We start from the raw sequence: 24,234 nt of genomic DNA on the forward strand, positions 1-24,234 counted from the left end.
GAGTAGTAGTTAACATCACACTCTGCCTAAAAAACGTTTAGGTGAAAAAGATGGGGGAGTTAGAAACTTTGGCCATCTGTTATCCAATTAAACAGAAAAGCAAGACAGTGCTAGTAAATGAAACTTTAATGCATTTCAAGAAAACGTTGACTATTAACAGTGATAATCGTTGTGAGGTGGCTTTACCCTGAGTAGTGGGGCATCATCCTCTTCATGATAACTATGACATAGCTGAAACGAGACTGCAATCTGTTACTAAACGGTTACGAAGAGAAGATATCTTGGACAAACATCATGAAATTACTTTGCAGTGGGATAAAGATGCATAACAGAGGAAGTAGAGCCATCTGCAATCAAGAGCAGTGTTTATTATTTACCACATAGACCGGTAATTAAGCTATCAAGTACAACCACAAAAATCCCCCCCTGTGTTCAATGCCTCGGTAAAGGTTGCTGTCTGTGCATCCTTAAAAGATTGAGTACGGGACCCAGTCTCACACAGCTGGTTCTCCCACTATTGAACAGATTCCGACTGCATGCTGTAGGAGTAATAGTATCAAACAAGTTTTCCTACAGCTTAGCATACAACCAGAAGATTGAGATGAACTTCGATTTTTATGGTGGAAGGCTCCTGGAAATTTAAAAGAATACAAACATTGTCATGTGGTGTTTGGCATTAAAACAAGCCCTTTCTTGCTAAATGTGACAATTTCGCATCATTTAGGTTTAGAAAATATCAAACAGAAGAGCTGAAATTTAGCATAGAAAAACTAAAAGCAATTTTTATGTTGACAACTTAAAGTAGTTAAAAGTGTAGATGATGAGCAGGATTTGCACCTACTTCAAAAACAAGCTGCAAATATAACGCAAGAAGGATGTTTTAATTTGCATTGCTGGTCTAACATACGAATTCAAGATGGGAATCAAAAGGTACTTGGCCTTAATTGGAATACTACGACTCACAAACTGAGCTGTGCTTTACCGGAGACTTTAGTGAAATTAGAAGAAAGAGTTACGAAAAGAAATTTACTTTCTGTGTTTAACACATATGATCCCATCACTTTTACATGTCCAGCAATGCTCTTGCCAAAGCTCTTGTTACAAGAAGACTGGAAAAGGAAACTTATTTTTTAAAAATTTAGATAATCATCTGGGATGAACCATTCCCAGATGATTATCTAAAGAAATGTAAGGAATAAGCAAATCACCTGTCTCTTGTTGAACATAGTTCTATTCCCCGGCAGATGCGGACAGGAAAAGGTGAAGCTGCCACACTGCATATCTCTTCTAACACATCTGCAAATGCATATGCTTATTGTGCATTCTTACATTGTGGGAAGGAAACTACAGTATTCCTACATTTAGTACCAGCAAAAGCCTGAGTAGCCCTGATGATCCGGCCTACTATACCTAAACCAGAACTTCTTGGAGGTGCCATTGCGACATGAATAGCAAAGTCTATTTTGGAAGATACAAATTTACCTTTAACAATGGACAGATTCTATAGTGGTACTGGCATGGACAGCCAAGAAGGAGCCCTGGAATAACTTTGTTGGTAACACAGTTAAAGGAATTCAGCTGCTGGAGATACTTACCTCGTGAACTTATATGCAGATTTACCATCTCGATCGTGCACATGGCCAAAACTGATGAAAATGAGATGGTGGGAGGGTCCTTCATGGTTAAGGAAACCTGAAATTACATGGCCTGTAACAAAAATAGTTCGTCCAGAAGAAGTTTTACAAGAGTGAAAATAACCATTTGTGGACCTCAAATATTCAAGGAAGTGAGAAATTTAGTTATAGATTGTTGTATTTCTAGAAATATTCTAAACAATTATGCATGATTATTTTGCTAATTAGATTTTGTGACTACTTAAGAAAAGAGAAGACACAAATTTCTATCTCTTTAACCAGTGAGGAAATACAAAGGGCCGAAACTGTACTTATCAAGTTGATTCAGAGGTAATGGTCAGTAAAAGACAAGAAGAAATACGAAAGATCATTGAAGTTCTATGAATACAGAGGATTATTAACAGTGTAAATTCAGCTCATCTTTGGAGATGGCACCGATGATTTTAAGTGTTCTATAGTTCTACCTGATTATCCAAATGTCCAATGTCTAATTGAGTATACGCACAGGACATTAAGTCATGCTGGTCTACAATCTTATATACAGCTAGAGAAAGATTTTGAATACCTCATAGGCAGAGAATTATTCATGAGGTTATATCTGGCTGCATTACATGTGGCAGACATTCGTCTGAGTCCATAGTTACAAACTTTGTGGGTACTTCAAAGGCTCTTGAAACAATAGACTAGAATGTCATTCAAGGAGAGCAAGAACTAAGGAAGATAAAATCAAATTTTAACCCACAAAGTGCACCATGGTATGGTGCATGGTGGAAGCATACGAAAGGCAGTATGAAAGATCTACTGAAAAGAATTCTTTGGAAAGCTAGTCTAAATTATGAGGAAATGTCAACAGTTTTATATGATTGTGAGAGTACAGTCAATAACAGCCCTTTAATTTATTTGTTGGAGAATCCAGAGGAACCCTTACCATTAACACCGGCACATTTCCTACATAATACTTCAAACTCTACTAATTGTGATACTCTTGATTTTGACACAATTCATTGTCATTTGAAGAAAAGGATACGATATTTGTAAAGTGTTCGAGATTGTTTTCAAAAGAGATTCCATAAAGAATATCTGTTTGAGCTTGTAAGGAATCCTACCATCATGGCAAGAGGTAGTATTCAAGTAGGAGATGCACTTGTGAGATCTGATAGCTCCAAAAGAATTAACTGATCTTTAGCCAGAGTGGTGAAACTATTTACAGGATGAGATGGAAACAGCAAGTAGCTCGAGTGAAATTGGCAAATGCAGACATTATCCGTCCCCTTCAGCAGTTATATCCCTTAGAGATTACATCATTAGATTTAACACTTCAGGACAAAGCTGGAAGCTTAGGGCCCAGATTATGCCCTAAAAGGAAAGGAGAAGATTCATTACCCAGTTGTGACAATTCAAAATCACATCCTTCAGACTTGGCATTACCCAGTGACAGAACTATTTTAAGTCCTAAACTCTGACATACTCAGAGTGGATGACAGGTAAAGCAACCCAAAAGACTCAATTTATAAGTTACAGTTTTTAAGGAGTACATCAGTTTTGTCTTGTAATATCTAGAAGTACAAGACAAAAGGTGGGAGGATGTTGCATATTGATATTCATTGTTATTGGTTTTAGAATTCAGTTTTTATTTTCTATATCATGACAACTAGATATTCTATAATCTAGAGAAAATGTTTTGTGAGTAACCTGTGTAGGGCTTCTAAGCTAGTAAAAAATGTCTTAGTATGAAATAAAATATTTAGTTTACAACTATATGTTCCTTTTCTTGAGGAGTTACAACAGCTATAGATCTTCTAAATTAGAATAGCCTGATAAATAAAATTTCCCTCTCAAAACAGTTTGAAGCCAACACTGACAGTACAATGTTGCATTACAGCATAACTAGAAGCTCAGGGCCCAGATTAGATCTTTAAGAAGGCACTTCTTTGGTAGAACTCATACGACACAAAATGGAAGATATGCTTATAGTTCATTTCCAAAATGACTGGCACTTGATTTCTTCATTTTTTTACTGTGCATGTTTTAAGCCAACTAACCCCTTTTGAAAGTTTCCTCTGCATCCTCACTGCTATATTTGCCTCGAGGGCACTTTAGATTCACGTATTTCATCAACGGACATTACTTTTCATTAAACCCATCATCAGTCTTTTCTATTAAATCATCAAGTTCTATAAGCTATAATTTAACTCAGATTAAACAAGTATTCTATTTAAGACAGGAGTGTGAATAAATTTATAAGATGCAAGTTATACATCTAATCTACTGTAAAGATAAAAATTTTCGTTTAAGTCAGTTTCAAACTACTCTTTATGACAGCCATAATTATGTTACTAGTTAATAAAAGATTGACATTTTTTAATAATTTAAAGGTATGGGCACAAACAATGCAATTAAAAATGCAAATTATATGCAGTAAATACAGACATGTAGTAACACTACAAAAGTTCTTAAGAAGTCATACATACATGTTACCATCACTAGTTGAGTTGCGTTGCAGAAATAAGTCCCAATACGATGCAATAACCAAAGATGTATTGCTGAGGAAGTTGTTATAACTGAAGTCGATGAATTCAAGGATATCCTTAAATAATTACAGCGTAACATATAAAAGGATGTAAAAACTTTTAGTGAGAAATACAAATTATGATATAAATGTTAAAATAATTAATAAAATTGTAAAGAATACATTTATGAACTTTTCTAACATATGGTACTTACAGAAAATAAGACCATTCACATATATATCAATTAACAACACAATTTTAGACATTTAGTCTAATATGTCAGTCAGTTACAAAGCCATTTTAAAAGAGTTTTATTACAAATCAAAGTTAAACACAAATTCTAATTAAATTCTAATAAAGCTAATAATAAAATTTTAAAAAATCTAAATAATGTTTATAACATCTAATTAATAAATTTGATATAAAAAATTAGGGAACATTAGGGACACTTGATTATTAACCTTTTAACTGTCATGCCCGAGATCACTGGTGTTCGAAAATGTCACGCCCGAGTATTACTCGGGGTAATTTTTTTTTTTTTTTTTTTTTTGAGTGCATCGTATTGTTATACCCGAATATATATCGGGAGACGTTTATTTCGGCTTCATTTCTTTGTCAAACCCAACCGTATCTCGGGAAAAGTTAATGTGCGCTCAGTTCAATAGATGACAGCACTTTACTGAAGATTTCAAAGGTTAGAGGTTATAAGTTCTTTGGTTCAAAGTGCATGGGATCTTTTTGTTGTAAAATGGCGTCCAGTTCTTTGAAACGTTATATAGATGATTTAGATTCGTCAACCGAAGATGAAGGATGTGTGTTTTATGAGCAGTATTCATGATACTTCCATGGTCAGCCTCAAAAATAAAAAAATGGAGATATACTCAAGGCGAAGATTGTTTCTAATTGCAGTCTAACTATGGGTGGTGTAGATCGCTGTGATTAGGAAATATCCTTTCATCCAACAATCCGTTAAACATCAGAAAAAATATTATAAAAAGATATTTTTACATTTACTAGACAAGGTACATTGGAACTCATATTAGCTCTATAAAAATGTAGTTGGAAAACATATTACATTTCTAGAATTTCGAATCCAAGTTGTAGAAGAGCTTTTACATAAATATGATGATGCAGCTTCTGGACAAAAGAATGTTGGCAGACCACCTACAATAGATAACCCTGCCCGTCTTACTGAACGATATTTCATATCCCATATTCCTCCTACTCCTGCGAAACGTGCGCCTACAAGACAGTGCAAAGTGTGTTGTTCGAAAAAGGATAAAAATGAGGAAAAGATAAGGAAGGAATCACGACTCTGGTGTAGTGATTGTGAAGTTGGTTTGTGCTCGGAAAAGTGTTTCCAGTTGTACCACACAAGACTGAATTACTGAACTACTAATACGTATTCACTTATATTTATTTCTTTTTTAGAAAATAATATCTTTTTTTTCATTTTTAGAAAATAATGCTCCACTAGAAGCGAACTTTACAAATGCCATGTTGAGTGGCAGCCGCCTCAAGCAAATATGCAGTGGCTACAAAACTTTAAAAATTTTACCCATGTACTTCAAAATATCAATTTTTAACTACTTAAGAATATTTTATTTTGTACTAAACATTTGATTTTTCCAATAAAAAAATTTTACAATTTGTGTACCCAAATCATCAAAATAACTTGACAGTTAAAGGGTTAAGAATATTTGTTACTCTGAGCAAAATGTACATAAAAAGTAGAGTTTTAAAATTTCATAATATATTTAAACATACTTAATGGTACATCCTTTTGTACAAAGAAGGAACATAATCATTTTCCACCATTTTATTTTAGCATGAGAAATACTTTTCCAAATCTGGCAAGTTCAACTTTCTAAAAAGTAAATATATTGATAGCAAAATTTCTGTTATTCGCAGCTTCTGAAATTTAGTTATGTATTATTTTAACACAGAGACTTTTACTGTAATACTTGATATCTACAGTAAAATGCCATTGTTTATTTCAATCTCAAATAGACTTTTGTTAGTGGAGATATTTGATTTCACTCTTCTAGGATTAGGATTATTTATACTAGAGGATAACCTGCCTAAGGGAAGGGATCCTTCATGAACAACTTATTAAGAAACAATCATATTCATGTTACACATAGGGAAAACCATGAAAATTCTTATGCAGCCAGCCCATTCACTAGGACTTGAAACCAGGTAAAACTACCAGTGTTAAACAGTTTTTTTCTAGTGAGTCCCAATTCAAGTATTTCCTTGAAAAAATTCCACGTAACAGACACAATTATTTGGGCTTTACTGTATGCTAAAGTAAATTTTACATAAAATGAACCTTATAATACATATTTAAAAACCATAAAATTCATAACTGAGGAAATTTTAACAAAAATTAACAAAACTTGTGGAATTTTTATGTAAATGAACATAACAATGGAATTTTAAAGGAATGCTTAAATGTGAACGATTTTGATTTTGTCAGATACTTAATGAAATGGAAAGATATTGTTATGTGTGGTTAAATAGAATGAAATGTTCAATGTTTTGTTCTAACATGTCAATAAAATTACACGAGGGAAAAAACATGAATGAAAAAAATAACCCAAACACTTAATGACAATTATTGTCATAATTTTTTAGTTTCATTCATTTCATTAGTGTGATAGCAAGCTTCTTATTTTTCTTATTTTCAAGTATATAATGTATTCAATTTATATTTTTATAACTTTAATCCTCTAAGCAGTATGACTGCTTTTATCCTGTTATGAAATTTTCTGCCGCTTAGTATATCTGAACTTGTTATTTGGAATATTTTGCTTTCTTATGTTTTTAACTATCCAAATGAATAAAAGATTATGAAAACGAAGAGAAAAATAAGTAATTACACAAATCTAGCTGATAAATGTTTTTAAACACAGCTCTTCATTAAAAAGTGCAAACAGCCATGCCACCCATAGTGTTAATAGTGGACTTATAGGTATAGTTGTGTTTATATTTTTTATGCAGATTTAGGCGGCTACATTTTAAGCTAAAAATATGCTTACAGACTTGTCTTCAAATCATAACTAAGAGAAAATATCACAATGATCATAAATTATATCAGAAATTATTAAACTTTAACAGACAGAGAATGAAATACCGTATTTATGCGAATCTAATGCGCATCCCCATTTTAAAACTTTAAATAATAAAAAAATTGTTTGCCGGCGAATGTAATGTGCATCAATGGTATGAGGAATTTATTGAATCTTATTTTATATAACAATGGATTTGTATATAAACTATCAGTCAATGGTATGATAATTTTATTTAAATTTAGATACCATATTGTATACAACAATGGATTTATGCATAAAGTAGCAGAACATAGAATTAACCTATTAGTGGGCTATTGCTATGTGAAACAATCATTGTTAATTACCACTACCGTATATATGATAAATATCGTAAAGTATGAACATGAAATAAATCGTAACATTTCTATCTAGCTAACAGTTTCTAAAATCAGTGATTAATAGTAAACGTCTTTATTCACTATTTTGATGATAACTTCCTTAGTCCCCTTCTCCGTAATGGTGTAGTTACGAGGCATATCAAGCCAAATTGGCATCTCGTCAGCGTGGCCAATTTGCCCCATTGAAAAATTCTTTTCCTTCCGAAGTGTGGTGACATACCACTAAAATGTTAGTAGTTTTCCCTCAAAATCTGCAGGAAGCTTTTGGCATATTGTTGTACGGCGTCTTAGAGATAAGCCCATCTGCTTCATAACCGATCCACCCATCCACGGCTAGCTTTAAACTCTGGTTTCGGTATTCCAAGAACTTCAGCCTCCTGTTTTGCTTTACTTCTTATAGTGTCACTAGTCACAGGTTGTCCATTCTTCCTCCTTTCACGTACAGATTCCAAAAATTTTTCTTCAATTTTAGGGTGTCTTCCTTTGCGAGGGCCAGTGAATTTCTTTCTACTAATTTTAGTTGCAAACAGTGCCAATTTCTGTTGCTCCCACAAGCGAACATTGCTCTCAGCTACGTTTAACTCTCTCCCAGCCTTTCTATTGCCATTTCTTTCAGGATAAAGAATTACTTTACATTTGAAAGTAGCGTCATATGACATTCTTCTCTGCTTGCCCTCTATTTCGTGACTAGGTACTCTGCAGTTTGTATCCTCTATGCAATAATGTGTCAACGATAAATGTAACAGTAAATGTAGTCAAGAAATACAGTAATCCATTGTTACGATTTAAATTTGGTTGACGTCATCGGCGAACTTTGCACTCGAATCTAATGTGCACCCCAATTTTGAGTACTACATTTGGCCTAAAACGATGCACATTAGATTCGCGTAAATATGGTAGTTTATAATTTTAAACAGTTGACCATGTTCTAATTGTCAAAGTAACCCCTAATTATCAAAAAAAAAAAAAAAAAAAACACTGCATTACTGCAACTTGCTGTTGGGGTGACTTTTAATATAGGTTAGGAACTATATATTATCAACAGATTCCATTGATGATTTATGTCAAAGCTTACAGAACAGCACTGCAAATTTGTATGTAACTTACACTAGAACAAAAAAAAAATCATTTTGCAGTATTTAAAGAATTAATTTAATGATTTAGGTCTACGTTTGATGTGTATATGTTAGTAAAGAGAAATCTAAACTTCTTTATCCAAAAGAAATTAAGCAAGTTTTTAACTTACTTTAATATCTTCACTGCAAAATTCACTGCATAAATTGCAGTTTCTATGCAACATGTCTTACCTCGGCCATTGTTTTTAAAGGAATGCATATTGGTTAATAGTAAAGAAAAACTGCTACTTTCATTTTTCAAATTATTGAACTATCCTTTATTCAAAGAAAAAGCTTTCTCTACTATTGTAAAGTTCACTTCATGAACTTAATTTTCTAATCTATCTATTTTCATTCCTTCAACTGGCAGTTGTAAACATAAAAAAATGTTTGGTTTTTCAGTCAAGAAAAAAGTATGTTCAGAACATCACATAAATATTTACAATTTATATAGCAAAGACATATACTTTCCAAAATAGACGGACAGCAACAAGATCTATTTCCATTCATAAAATAAAAATTAATCAATTAAAAAATTATGATATTCTTGTCATCAAACACTTCTCTACATTTGAAAATTGCTTTGTTAATTTTGAAATGACATAAATATTCAGTTGTCACTCTGTGTTCTTACAAGTAAGACATTTGGTCACCTGAACTAACAGCAGATATAATTTCAGAAGCTTATTGAATTTTATTTTGTATAAAAAAATAACCACTGGCAATTTTGAAAAAATAAACAAACTCCTGAGGAACTTACACTGAATTTTGATTAAAATATTAAAAAAATTACCACATATTGTTTGCCTTCTTCACCGGATTTATCATTCTCACTTTCCTCAACAGAAGTGGCACAGAGATTTATCTCACGTTCTAAATCTGATAAATCTACATCTAGTTTCTCTTTGGCACTAATGAAAAAGAAATATGCATAACCTGAACTACACAATTAAAATTTCAGATAATCAGAAATTAACAACTTCATTTCTACAGCATAGACAGCATCCAGTTCATGCAAAAAAAAAAAAAAAAAATCATATTACCTAGCAATAAAATACACAATGTAAAAATTACATATATATATTGCCTTAAAAGAGCAGGCGTTAAATACTCACTCTAAATCATTTAACTGATAGGGATATGATAATTTGTTCCTAAACCTGAGAAGGCGGTATAAGTTGGATGACTGTCAGTTGAAGGATTTGTATATAGTGTAATTACTCAATTGTATATATTGTAAAAAGCTAATTGTCTTCAGACTTATACTTTTACTAAAAAATTGGGCCTATTTCATGACTATAGTCTGTCTAATAGCTCTTGGACAGTGAAAATTCCTTTTTGCTTTCTTAAATTCTTAATCATTGCGACACAACAATTAGCCAGAAATTAATTAATTTCCATTCACTAGTATTTTCAAAAAAAATCTTAACAGACAGTCTCACTCAAATAAGAACTCCACATAATACATCCCTCAAGAATTCCAGGTCCCACCCACTACCATAAATTACTTCACCCAAGTCTTACCGACTGATATTATTCAAAGCCCCCACTGCTGCTAAGAATTTTCGGACACCCTACACTTATGAGTCAGACACGAAGAGAACACTTTGCCAACTCCCCCACTAGAAAGAATGTAAGTTACTTAATACCTTTTCTGGCCTTTATATCTTCACTGTTCTTATTATATGTTATTTTTTATTTTATTTTTATATTATTTTTATATTGTCTTTGATTTGTTTTTACAAAGTTTGCATTATTTATCTTATTTTGTAATCTTCTATGTTTATTTCAACTTTACTTTGAATTCGATTTCATAATGACAATTTCCAATGTTTAATTTTTACAAATAATATAGAACTCAAATGCATAAACATGAAAGTGTCGGGGACGGTTACTCGGGTTAATTAGGATTTCTCTACAGTAATTGCTTTTTACTCCAAATTGAATTGACTAAAATGCTTCATAAGAATAAGTTCTTTCAGTATCAGCATTGGTTCATAATCCCTTCTATTCACGGAAATATTTGGCCTGACTAAAATTGCCGGTTTGGCTTATAACTCGAGTAAAGACGAAACACTTTCGTATTTACGTATTTTTATTAATTATTGTTCATTGAACGAGAGTTGGTTTGTTCCCCTTGAAAAGTCAACTAATTTCCGATCAATGACAATGATTACATGTTTTTAATTTTTCCTTTTACAATTGAAATGTTATTCGTCATGATGATTTAACTCCAGTCCCCGTTAAAACATTATTAACATTTTGCCTTCAAATTACTTCAAAACATCTTTCAAAATATAACTTACCAATATGGATTCACTCTTTTAAAATAATTCTACTTTAATTAAACTTAGGAGATAATATAATCAATTAATCAATACTGTTTAGGAAATAAATTATTATTAACTAACTTTGCAGTAATTGCGCAAGTAGTAATAACTTGTTTTCGCACTAAATGGATTTAAGATCATACAACATTATATATATAATTTTTCGCAATTTCAGGATCTTCCCCCTAGACCAGTACTTTCCAGAACATTCTGCCATGTTACATAATCACTGCTATAAATGAAGAGTTCGCGCCATTTTTCGTCAGACTGCTCCCTGCCATCGCTGCCTTAAGACCTTGCACTGCTCTGTCGCTTCTTCTTACCTATTTTAGAATACTTATGACATCGAAAGCTTAAATTTAACCTTATCTTAATTTAAATAATTATTGGATATAAAATTATTAGATATATAATTAAATCATATTTGGAGAATCTGAAAGAATAATGACCATCCATTTTTAAGTGAATAAAGATATGGAGTTTTAAAAAATGAAATCTTCCGGTGTCATCATTTCTACTGTTTTCCACTCTGCAATGACCACACCTGGACTCTGTGACCAGATTGCTAAGCTTTATCATTTCCAATGCCGATCTACTGCAAATATCACACACACACTTGAAATTAATCAATTTCTTGACTGATTTAATAACTTCAGATGAATGGTAATATATTTCGCAGAGAAAACCTTTTTTAATTAACAACGAACTTATTTTTATTTAGCATTCTAAACATATCAAAAAAGTAACATTCCATGCATTGTCATGCTCAAAGCAATATGTAAAAGAACATCACTTGCCACAAAAATTCTACACTATAATGAGCATATTAAATTATTGTGTATTAACTGAGTTCGTGCATGTTCCTCAACATCCTCCCACCATGCAATTTCAGGAAATTGTAACATATTCTCTACTCAGTTCATCAGTTTCAAGTTCTGACTCTTCAGAGAAAGGCCATTTATCCAGCTCTTGTTTAAGCCAATCTGGCCCCTCTCAACATCTGCTCTGTAGCAACATTTTGGCATCGCACCCTCTAGAGGAAAGATCAACTGGATTGCTTGAGCATTGTGTATAATGCCAATCATCCGGATTTGTGCATATCCTTATTTCAGTTACACGATTGGCCACAAAAACATTCCAGTGGGAGTCTTTTTTATCCATGTCAGAACTACAGACGAGTCACTCCATAGACACTTGGCACTTTGTCAATTGAAGAGCGTCAATGACTTGACGATACAGAAAATGCATGCTGTATAAGCTACTTTACTAGCATCACTAAAACAATGTAGAGAGATAGAGCATTCATCGAAGGGTCCAATCACAAGTCTAGCTACATAATTGCCAACATAAAAGGATTTCTTTAATCTAAGTGCCGTTGTTCTTAAATCTTGCGAAACATTATCCAAATGGTAGGAAATTGTTGCTCCCAACAGGAATAGACTGGAAGAAATGTCGAACACGACACGACAGTGTCTGTAGGTAACAACCTCGGTTAGATTTGAACCTTTCCACCACAGCAATTTCAAAAAGTCTCTGTCTCTGGCACACAAACTGATCTATAAGAAAACTTTTCTTACATAGGCAGTACCACCAACTGCATGTTGCCGGAACTGCATCAAAAGTTTTGGAAGCATTTCTATTAAACTCGGCCCCTTTTCAAGGCAAGCATTCGAGGAATTCCTCTTTTCAACATTCAAGGATGCATAGAATACAGGTCCCACTTTCTTAGTCAGACTGGAATCCTTGATTACTGCTTGATGAGATAAATAGTGACCAGTATCACTATTATTCAGAGCTATTTCAATTATACCTTCCTCATGCCAGCCTTTAACAATACCATCATATTCTTCGAAAAAACCCATCTTCTGCAGTCTTCATGTATTGGCAAAAAGTCTTTTTTCCGCTTTATCTTTATTATCTCCAAGAATCCGATGACTATCCTTCCAAGGCAAACAGACTTCATACCTATTGCCCTCGATTACTTTAATGTTCTCTAGGAAAAATTTGATTGTTTTAGTGTATAAATTCTCCTTAGTCTTCACTTCCAACGGATCCTTTATGCCAACTGTCTCTAAATTCCATAGTTCTGTGAGATCCAAATAACAAAGTCCGACAGTATCAAGTAAGATATTATGACTTTGCACTGGGCCTTGTAGGGTCCAACCCAATCTTGTTTCAATAGCAATAAGGTTTTTGTCAATTGAAATGATATTATTCGTCATCAACTGTACGGAATAGTCGGCTCCTATTAACAATCCGATATCTGCTACCAGAATCACTGATTTTGATTTTATGTTCTTGATGTGAGGAGCATATATGTTTGAGTTTCACTCTAGGAATGTATCCACAAATTTTGTCTTTATCTAAAACCGATAATTCGTATTTGAATTTATTTTCCGTTCCTTGTACTTTGATATCAAAAGTACCATGGACCTGAGATTGTTTCAACTCCACCAAACAAATTGTGGCTCAAGGTCTCTTGATCTAATGGGACTAAATCTAGTCTCTTTATCACGTCTTTAGCTGATAATAAATTAAATTATTGTGAATTAATTCAGTTCGTGCATGTTCCTAAACAATATATAATATATATATATATATATCAGCATTTAAAAACTAGATGCTAAGCTTCATCATTTCCAATGCCGATCTACTGCAAATATCATACATATATATATATCAGCATTTAAAAACTAGAAGCTAAAGAAATTTTTAAAAAAATTGAGACCAATATATTACAACTAAATGAGACAGTTCATTTTATATAATTAGTTTACAGCATTTTGAAATACTGATTTTTAGCTGTTCTAATATTCATAATATTATATACAATAATACAAACTCCTTTTTGATGAATCACATTATATCCATGAACATTCAAGCTCAATATTTTATTTACGTAAACAGTTTCTACAATCATTTTCATGATTCACATTAGCACCAACGCTTAGTTACCATGTCATTCCACTGCAACTAATTCAGTATACATGAATACATAACTTTTTCTTTAATACAAATGTTCTAGAAGTACTGCAATTCAGCTGTTCAGTACATTCAGCTGCCTAGAAATCAATTTCCAACTGTAATGGGCAGTTCTTGAAACAATACAATCTTAAAATATATTACCTGTTTGGGCTTTAAAGCAATAGTTTAGTTCTTTAATTGTTTCCAGAGGGCAGAGACTGTCTATGTTAAAGGAAATTACCACCTTAGCACTTCCATAATTATTTGCCCCACTTCTAAATGTCTGTCAGCTCTCCATCTCAAAGTATCTTCTAAGTGAAATTTCGTTATCATAAAAGAACTCTTTTGACTATAAACTTTGAAATCAAACCTGGATTTACAGAAGCTCACGGGAAAATGGTACTTTACAAAAACTGCACACCATTGATTTAGACAATATCATGCCATTATTTGCATTTCAGAAACAGACTGATTAAACTAGACTAGGGAATTATATATATGCTTGCCCTTTTCTCCTCCACAAATAAATATGTTACAGAGATTAGTGTCTTCATGAAATATTCACTGTTTCTATGCACGCAAAGATAATTCTAGACACCATGCTTTGTACGTGTCTTTATGGATGCATACATTATTAGGCAATGTGCTTTGTTTTTTGTTAAAAACAAGTTAAATATTTCAACAAAAAATAAAAACAAGTTAAATATTTCAGTTGGTTAATTACAATAACAGTTACAAAATGCTATGCAAGTATGAATGGCTGACAGTCAATCAGTTTTCACAGTTATCATGTTTAAATAACTTATACACATGATTTTGCATTATACTTTAAAAAATATACTTACATAATTTGCTATCATGGTTGAAAAAGGGTAAAAAAAGGGCCAGAGATCAATATAATAAATGTAATCAAATTAGAATAGCTATTATAATGTTTTTAATTATATGTGCATTAAAATAAGCAGCAAATACATGATTTTACATGTATGAGGAATAGATGTGCTTTTAGAGAAATATTTAACATTTATACATATAATTCAAAAACTTGTTTAACTAGATTTTTCTCAAAACGTGAAACCTCAAAAATTGAAATCTCTTTTATACCAGGATATGCAGCTTATTAATTTGGATAATAAACTCTACCTAAAAATCATGCATGAGTAGAATTAAACTAAACTGAATTCATACACAAAATCCCTGTCCAATGCAAGGGAAAAAAAAATGCAATTTTACAAACATTTTGCTCACTGAAAAATTAATGTAGAAAATAACTTACTACTTCAAAAACTCATCACATAATACTTCAGTTGGTTCATCAAGTTGCAGAAGCAAATCAACGCATTCAGCTAATTGCTTAGGAGATGCCTGTAATTAAACGGAAAAAAATAAGAGAGAGAGAGAAGAAGGGGGGAAAAAAGAAAAAATGTTAAAGACCTTGCACAATATTGTTGAAAATACTTGAAATGTATAATGGTTTTAAACCACCACTTTTCAATTAAAAAAATCAACTTTACATTTATGTTACAGCAAAATAAAATGAAAAAATTACTTGCATCTTTTGATTTAAATTGTTCCCTTAATTTCTGTTTTAATTGGTTAACTAACATATCACAGTCTTCTTGAATACCATGAAAGGAAGGCATATGCTCATACTGTAGCAAAACTCTCTGAGCTTTCAAATAATACCTATGATTAAAAAAGAAAACTATTAATTAATCAAAAGTTCAAAATACACCATTCAAAACTATAGCAAAACTTAATTACATATATTTTTTAGCCTATTAAATTGAATTTAAATTTGCTGAGGTTGTAAAAGAGGTTTTCTTATCATTCATTTCTTCCTTTTTCTTCTTTCATTCATTTATCCATGCAAGTTTCTGATAAATGTCCGTATGAAAAGTAAAAAGTTTTATAGAATAACGCAAAATAAGAGGCAGAAATTCTATAAATAAAACCAAATTTTATAATTATATAGAAACTACAAGCAAATACTGTACTTTGTAATGTAAGTTCATTAACGTAAGTAATTATTAACGCAAGTCTTTGTAACGTAAGTAAGATTAGACCACATCATATTTAAGGCAGAGGCAATGCAATTAGTGCAGGCAGAATATTGTTAGCAAAGTTTCAATATAAAAGTGTTATCAAATATTTATTACAAATCAAGTTCTGCATAATTTACAATAGGTCATACCTACTCTGACCTAAGTTATAAAAGAGATATCAACCAATTAGCAAGAGCATTGAGTATGATATCCTTAATCATTGCTCAGATGGAAAGTACGAAGCTAAAACTTACATAAATTTCAAAAGTTAGTCAAAATGATAGAGAGAAATTTTGATAGTACATGCAGGGTCTCTCAGAATGAATGGTCAGATTTCGTCAGATGTTTGTGAAGTATTATTTTAAATAAATGGGAAGTTTATAGCACTGAGCGACTCTAAAAGAATAAGTGCACGTATTTTATTGTGTACAGAAAGCACCAACAGATGACAAATGATTCAGGTGACCTTTCTATGAAAGTCCACACTTGCATTAAACTGAACTGAAGGACTGCTGGTGTAGGTTTATCTACACCAGCAGTTTGTAGGTTTATCTACACCAGCAGTTCCTACCTTTTCTCTCTTATTAAAAAGACAATGGTTCCTCCCTTTAAAAAGACAATGGTTGTGTACAATACTCCTAATCTCCCCTTTCAAAGCTGTAACCCCCTCCCTCATTCCCTTACAATATATTTTACTATTGTACAATATTGGTTCTAAAATTAACAGACAACAATGAATAAGGTCAGAAATATATGATGAAGAAAGACTATTACTTGTTTCAAATAAATACAGTGATAACATGTATTTTAAATTAAAACATATTATTAATATAGTCTAATTATTTTAATACAACTTTTTTTAATGAAAACAAACTAAAAAATATAGTGAATCGATGAATTTTCTGAATACAAATGAGATCCAGGCTTATACTGAAACACTAAATATTCTTGAACTAGTATTGTATCACAGTAAACTATTAAACCTACAGTTATTTTAAAACGACTTATTATATAACTTCACATTTGTTAAATTTAAAACAAAAATTAAAAACTGATTTTGAAAGGTTCAATACACTGGCTTTCTCATGAACATATTCATGAAGGCAAAAATAAGACTATTTTTTATTCTTAATTACTGTTGATTTAAAAATTAACAGACATGTCCTTGTTTCTCCAAGAAATTATATTGTTTGGGACATTAATACTGTTAAATTTTTCAAATGTGTTCTTCCTCCGAACAAGCACTGAGCAGCATTAAATTTTCAGCAACTGTATGGTTTTCATCACTTTTAAAGATATGATTAACTTATTATATAGTACACTTCAATCGCAGTATCATCATTTGCATTAGCTGATAATAAATAAGATTAGAATCTTTAAACAGTTGCTGAAAAAAAGGTAACTATTTATTACTTTTTTAACTAGAGTGTTTAGTTCCTAAATGATGCAACAGAAATGAAGATTTTGTGCATCTATTTGACAAAAACTTTTCTGTCTTACATAAAGAGGGCTAAGATTGTCCTTGTCTTTTGAGAATGAAAATCGTTACTAATCATCAATCAGAATACTTTTTCTTTTAAGTAGAACAGCTGTTTGGAAATTTTTTATTACCAGACAGCCAATCTCCTGCCAGAGTAATAGCTTAATCCTGACCCTTAGCTGGTTATTTGGTGATGCCAAATGAGAGCCATTATCCATGGTAGTTTTAGTTCTGGACAAAAATTTACTTCTTAATCACTCATTCATTTTTATTTTAACAAACCTTACAATTAAAAGCTCTAAAAGAACAAAACTTAATGAAAAATAAAACTCCGTTCTCAAACAACTACGATTGTAATATAACTAAAGGAAGACAACCACATAACTCATTTGATGATTCACTTCATGGTAAAAATGTTATTGACTGCCAATCAATTTACTAGACATGCTATGACAAAGTGAGAAGGGGAAAATATAAACAATGTGAGCAAGGCTCAGTTGCAACATTGCTTTGTACACATTTTGGTCAATGAAGATCGCACCGGAATTCTTCGAAATTCCTTTATCTTTTATTAAAATGACAACTGACTTTCTGCATATTTTGTTTTTTCTCAGTGTTTATTACAACACTTTGTTGTATTCCAGCATCTCTGTCAATTTTTGCTAACAGTTCCTTTCTTTCCCCAAAAAGGTGGGCCACTTGCCTTTAATGGCATTGGCCACTACTAAGCCCAGAAGTGGTGGCCATTTCATTCTGGAGGTAACTAACACATGGCCACCATTACTTCCTATGAAGAGACATATTTATATCCTTGCCTTCTCTGGGATTCAAACCTGGGCCCTTTGGTATCGCAGTCAGGCTCCACTAACCACTATACCATCTGGGTGGCGTTTTTGCCACAGGTTGGGAATTGTTAATTTACACTATTACATAACAATGAACCAGAATTTTTTTTAAATATTCTCTAATCAGAAAAAGTTATATTCCATATAGATGGTTGCGTAAATCGATATAACTGCAAAATTTGGGGCTTCAGATATATGCATATGAATACATTCCTGATTCTCTTACGGCTATACATTCATGATTCTCCAAAGGCTGATATCTGGTATGGCCTAATAAGAAATAAGATTTAATTCTTCTCTATTGAAACTCATATCAATAATTATATACTTGGATATACTACAGATCGTTAAGATCCCTCAAATTGAGCAAATGGAAATGCAAGATTCTAAATTGTAGATCTTTGTACAACATGATGGAGAATCAATTAACTTCTAAAGTCATGTGAAAGATGAACCAAATTGTCAGTTTTTAGGCCAGGGGCCTAGCAGAAACATATGTTTCCCAAGAACAGCAGTGAGTACTAATCTTAACATCATTAGACGTTTATTTTTCAGAACTGTCAAAAATGAGAGTTACAATAACAAAATTAATAATCTTGACCACCTCAAGAAAATCACATAAACAATTTCAAGTGTTAACCAGACATTCTTGCCACCGTAGCAACCATAAATGAATGCTACCATGATTCTGTCAAGATGTTAATGGTGTACACAGCAAACTTGCTAATATTATTCATGATCCCTTTGAGTAAAAGTAAATATAAGCACATTCAATCCATTCTGCAAAATGCATACTTCACAGAGAATACATGGAATCCTATTGTTCATTTTTCTTTTAACACAAGGTGTTAACACACTTTCAGAATAATTTAAGGGCTCTTACTTATATTTAAAGCAGATATATTTGGTATTTAAATGTTCAGTCTAATTCCTTTTTTCCGGATAAAACACATTCCAGAATTGATGATACTATTCTGTACTCACCGATTCGTTGTCAAATGTAATGGCTGATGCAAATGGGATTTAACTATTCATGTTTCCCAAGCTGGAAAATATGCAATCAAGAACAGAATACTTTACTCAAATAACAGGACAAGCATATCAAGAGTGAATATTTTTTGGGTGGAGGAGGCATTGGTATTGTTATCTACTGTTTTTTTAATTAAAAGTACATTCTAAAACAGACTCTACCAGTATGAGAAATGACAATGCAGTGAAATGAATGAGCACTGCTAACACTGTGATCAATAATGAGACACACACAAGTTGCTTTACAGCATGTCCAACTTGATGCTGACAAATGAAGCATTATCTTCCATGAAGTATAACGCAGGTGACGGGACAGCTTCCGACCTTAGGCTCATGTGACCAAACGGAATTAGTGCCGCCCCACCGTATTTACAATCTACCATGTTGGGACCCCACAGAGCAAGGGCAGACAAGGCAGTACCAGTACGGTCCCTGCTGAGCCTTACTCTGTCCCGAGAGCCCTCAGGCCTTCTGTGAAGTCTGCTATTTTGCCCCTGTGGTTGAGACTGCCTAGGTACAGATCCTAACCAGAAATTCTTCTGAGATGTGAAATGGATATTATGTAATAGTAAATGAAAATTTGAAAATACATTAAAATTTATGCTTAGTGCAGGCATGAGAAGCTGACCCATAAAACCAATATATGATAATGTACCAGGAATTGTTGCATCAGACTAAGCTGTTTTCAATAACATGAAAAGCTGTGTTGTTAACCACGCCTCAATAACAAAGAACTGCAGCAGACTGTCCATCGGTAGGTCTGCAATGCCTCTAAAGAATCATTTGCATTCTGAAAATTCCCTGGGAAATGAGAACACTGCAACTAGTTGGATGCAAATTACCCATGACAGTCATGTATGTATTATTCAATTATAGTTACTCTGTCACTTTACTCATCTTATTCCAAATCATTAAACAGTAACCTAAATATAGCACAAAACTTTGATCAGGTTCTGAGAAATTACAAATAATATCACAGATAACTACAATGACTACTTCAAATAAAATTTCAAATAAATTATCAAGAAACCAGATATCTAGAATTTCAGTTTGGGATTGCTTATTTACCTTTCTAAGCCAACCAAAATTAAACATATTCTTAACTGATTTATGTTTTTTTAAATCTTTTCACCAATTTAAATAATGTAAAAAGGCACAATCTAAATACTGGACATATTTTTAAGGAAAATTTTAATTAATTTAGAAGAATGTGTACATGTAGACTGTCTTACTGTCTTCTGCACTTGAAAAAATTCAAAATCTTTCCTAAATACAGATGAAACTGTATTTTTTTAAATTTTACTGCAGCTACAAAAAAGAAGAAACGAAAAAGACTGCAGCTAAAAGTGGGATGAAATGATAGTCTAAAAAATTTACTACGAGTCATTCTATCATAAAAGATTAATTTATGATTATACAAGTTATGGTATGATTTTATTTTTAGAGATTAAATTGAATTAAAGGAAATTTAAGCACGAGACTTAAAAAAAATTGATTTCATAATTTATTCAGACTACATGGAAGCATTCAAATAACAATAACTTTCCATGACTATTCAATATTTTAATGGCATAATAGAGTCAAAAGTCGTTAATCCGGACTCGTCGGGACTTTCGCGATTCCGGATTATAGATCATTGGTTTAAATCTCATAAGATGGCATGCAGAATTTCTAAAATTAAAAATATGAAACCGTAATTTATGAAATAAAGAACAATTATGATCTAAAGGGTATCAAAATTTATAAAAAAAAAAGGTTAATACTTATTTGTTTACTTTATTAAACATTTCTTTCAATGTAAGTTGTTTAAGTTGCTTCGTTTTATGTGATAATACTTTCTCTTTAATTCTATAAACAGACATAATTTCTTGTTCAGTTACAAAGTTCCGCTGTTCAAGTCCTGTTATTGCTGTGCCGAGAATACCGACTAACTTGTCAATCAAAATTTTTTCATTTTCACTAACCTCTCTGTCACATTCTTCATGTCTTCATCCATTTTTTCCAGCAATTCGACTTTTCGTTTGATGGACGTCGAAACATACTTTCGTTTTGTATGATTCTTTGGGAGTTCCAGAATCGGAAATTCTATTTGACATAATCGAAAGTTCGAGTTTACTTTTATAAAATTGCTCTTACAGTCTGCAAAAAATAATAAGCGGGATCCAATCCGAAAATTAAGGAACAACGCAATCATTCATATTAACTGAAATAGATAATTAGATAATTTTAGCTTATACCGTCCGTTATACACAAAACGCGCACGCGAAAACATATTCTGCGCTTGCGCACACGCATATGCGCAGACGTAAAAGGTCTTACATGCATGCGTAAACGCCTATGCGCATGTGTCAATGCGGCGCATGCGCAGACAGTTTTTAGCTTTGAGGTCCGGATTATGGGTGTCCGAATTAACAACTTTTGACTCTATACTGATAAATCATTTTCTGTCACCCTTCTAAAACATCATATATCAGCCATTTACAAACTTTTTGTCAAACCCTAGTAAGGTGTCATAACCCATGTTTACTGCAAAAATTCTTTCCTAATACACAAGTGATTTGTGTATCAGGAATCACTTGTTACACAAATCACAATTTAAAATTTTAATGGCTTATTAGAGCAATAATTTTTTTTTAAAACTGTAAGAGATGAGATATTTTTGCAACTGAAAAGATAAATATGAATTACAAACACAACGAATAATAATACTTACTAAAATTCAAGCATGTGTGTACTTAATAATCTGTAGTGGTAACTTAATGTAACTAAAACTCCTACATCATGCAAATATGGTAGCTGAAGAAAACATTTTAATAAGTTAACTAATAATTTAACCAGGATGAAAAGTATTATAAATTGCTATGGAACATCTATTAAAAGTGATAATGACTTAATTTCTCTTTTAAAAAAGATTCTTTATTCTGTTCTTCATACTGAACTTTTAAAGTCACAAAGAATACAAACAATACAGTTTTCATAAATTAAAGATTAATCGAGGAAATTAGTTATTCCAATTTCTTTTACCATGCCTTTAAGTAACAGTAGCTGTTGTATAATGAAGTAAAAATATACGCTAGTTACCTTACAGCTTGTCCATATGATCCATTTTGTATGCATGTTTTCAAACATGGTGGTAATTCAAACAGAAACTGCAGCTTTTTTAAAAGTGTATGCACACCAGTCAGCTTAGATATTTCCTGCCTTCGACCCTGCAGTGTACTTGAAATATTTCCACTAAACTCTGTGATGATTGACATATTAGAAGACAAACAATCCATTTCTTCCTCCATTTTTTTAAAATCATTCTTCATCTAAGAGTATTTTAATGCAGGAAATACAAACAAAGAAGATTATAACAAAACAACAGAAAGAGAAGATATTTTAAACATTCTTGGAAGATTAATTAAATTTAAAAAATAAAGTTCAGTTAATTTAACAAAATAAATGTCACACAATTATCTAAAATTAAGTAGAAAAATATCTTATAAAAACATATCGGTACTTTTCCGTTTTGCTCGCGCAAATCTCACCAAGCAGACTTTATTGGCGACAACATATAGTATACATATAAAAAATGCTAATCTTAAGAATTTTTTATTTTGAAGGCATAAACATTTTAATATCATTTAACATTTTGTAAAATGCCAATAAATAAAAGACAATAAATTTATGAAAAGGCATTAAGAATTTACTATGCTATTATAGCTCAACATCCTGATTTGTCGGCTCATATCACGTGACTCCAAGTGATCTCATCTCACGTAAACTATGCTACAAAAATCTAATTCACTTGGTAATTATCTACATTAATTTCAAGTAAAATCTTAATTTGGAATACAAGTTTAAATGCAAGAAGTATTTCTATTCGTTCAAATAGCTTACTCAGAAATTATGTTAACTGCAGTGCTTTACTTCGCTAGTGCATTCTCGTTAGAATTGATGAATTTAACCCTTGACTTTGCGTTTTCTATATTTTCGGCTTCGGGTACGCGGTGTGATTGCATTCTTGACTTAATTACCACTAATGGCCTTAGAGCACAAAATTGAACTGCCTGGTAAAAATTCTATGTAATTGTATGCCAGTATTGAAAGAAACAATCAATCTGATAAGAAATGACTGCGACTTGTTTTGAAAATGAGGCGTAAATGGGTTGCCATCGAGGATATTCCGTTTGGCATCACTTGTACCATTATTGGCGATTTTATTGCCTGCGCCGGCAAAACAGAAAAGTACCAACATATCTTTTCTATATAAAATGGTAATAATCAATAAGAAAAAGTTTATATTTTTTAATTGTGCTCTCTTTTCAAAACTGTTGTTCAATTACATTTAAAATAACAAGCCAACAAAGATATAAAAACTGGTGAAGGAAACTGAATAAAAAAAAAGCGTATTATTTATAACCTAAAAAATTTCAATACGGTAAAAATTACACATTTTGTATGCTAAATAGCAATAGAATTTTTCTCCCTGCACCAATTTCAAGGTTAAACTTAATAAAAAATATTGGATAAATTCTTGGAAGACAGAAGATTTTTTTAATTGAGCATTTTCATAATTACGTCAGCTATTTTTATCTTTAAAATTTCCAGTTCAGCATCGGTAGCAGAAAGGGAAACACACTCATAATTGATTTCATAAAACTTGACAGAGAATTCTTTATTGTAAATGTATTTATCTCCCCCCCCCTACAAGCAGATTTTGAAATATATAAAACTGGGTATCAATATGTGTGTTACACTAAAGGCAGAATTCCATGTGTATATTGCTGATATTACAGTCAAAATGTAAGGAGTGTATTACATTTTAATACAGTCAAAGTAAAGCAAT

General features: G+C 32.0%; 1 protein-coding gene across 8 annotated transcripts in view; it reads right to left on the reverse strand.

The window, feature by feature from the left end:
* Positions 1 to 24,234, reverse strand: part of Vps51 (vacuolar protein sorting 51) — a 171,901-nt gene that overhangs the window by 122,581 nt on the left and 25,086 nt on the right. For all 8 annotated transcript variants that reach the window (XR_015038908.1, XM_085809109.1, XM_085809107.1 and 5 more), the window contains exons 4-8: positions 22,485 to 22,714; positions 15,558 to 15,690; positions 15,281 to 15,369; positions 9,504 to 9,621; positions 4,106 to 4,221 (exon numbers count right to left, since the gene is read on the reverse strand). Coding sequence is in view for 7 of the 8 variants with exons in the window: in XM_085809109.1 (XP_085665235.1) it covers positions 4,106 to 4,221; positions 9,504 to 9,621; positions 15,281 to 15,369; positions 15,558 to 15,690; positions 22,485 to 22,714 (686 nt within the window). In the remaining variant the exon portion in view is untranslated. The remainder of the gene's footprint in view (positions 1 to 4,105; positions 4,222 to 9,503; positions 9,622 to 15,280; positions 15,370 to 15,557; positions 15,691 to 22,484; positions 22,715 to 24,234) is intronic.

Source organism: Stegodyphus dumicola, chromosome X2, assembly GCF_044657685.1.
Source record: "Stegodyphus dumicola isolate Sdum_Otavi_A_Nest chromosome X2, ASM4465768v1".
Lineage (NCBI taxonomy): Eukaryota > Metazoa > Arthropoda > Arachnida > Araneae > Eresidae > Stegodyphus > Stegodyphus dumicola.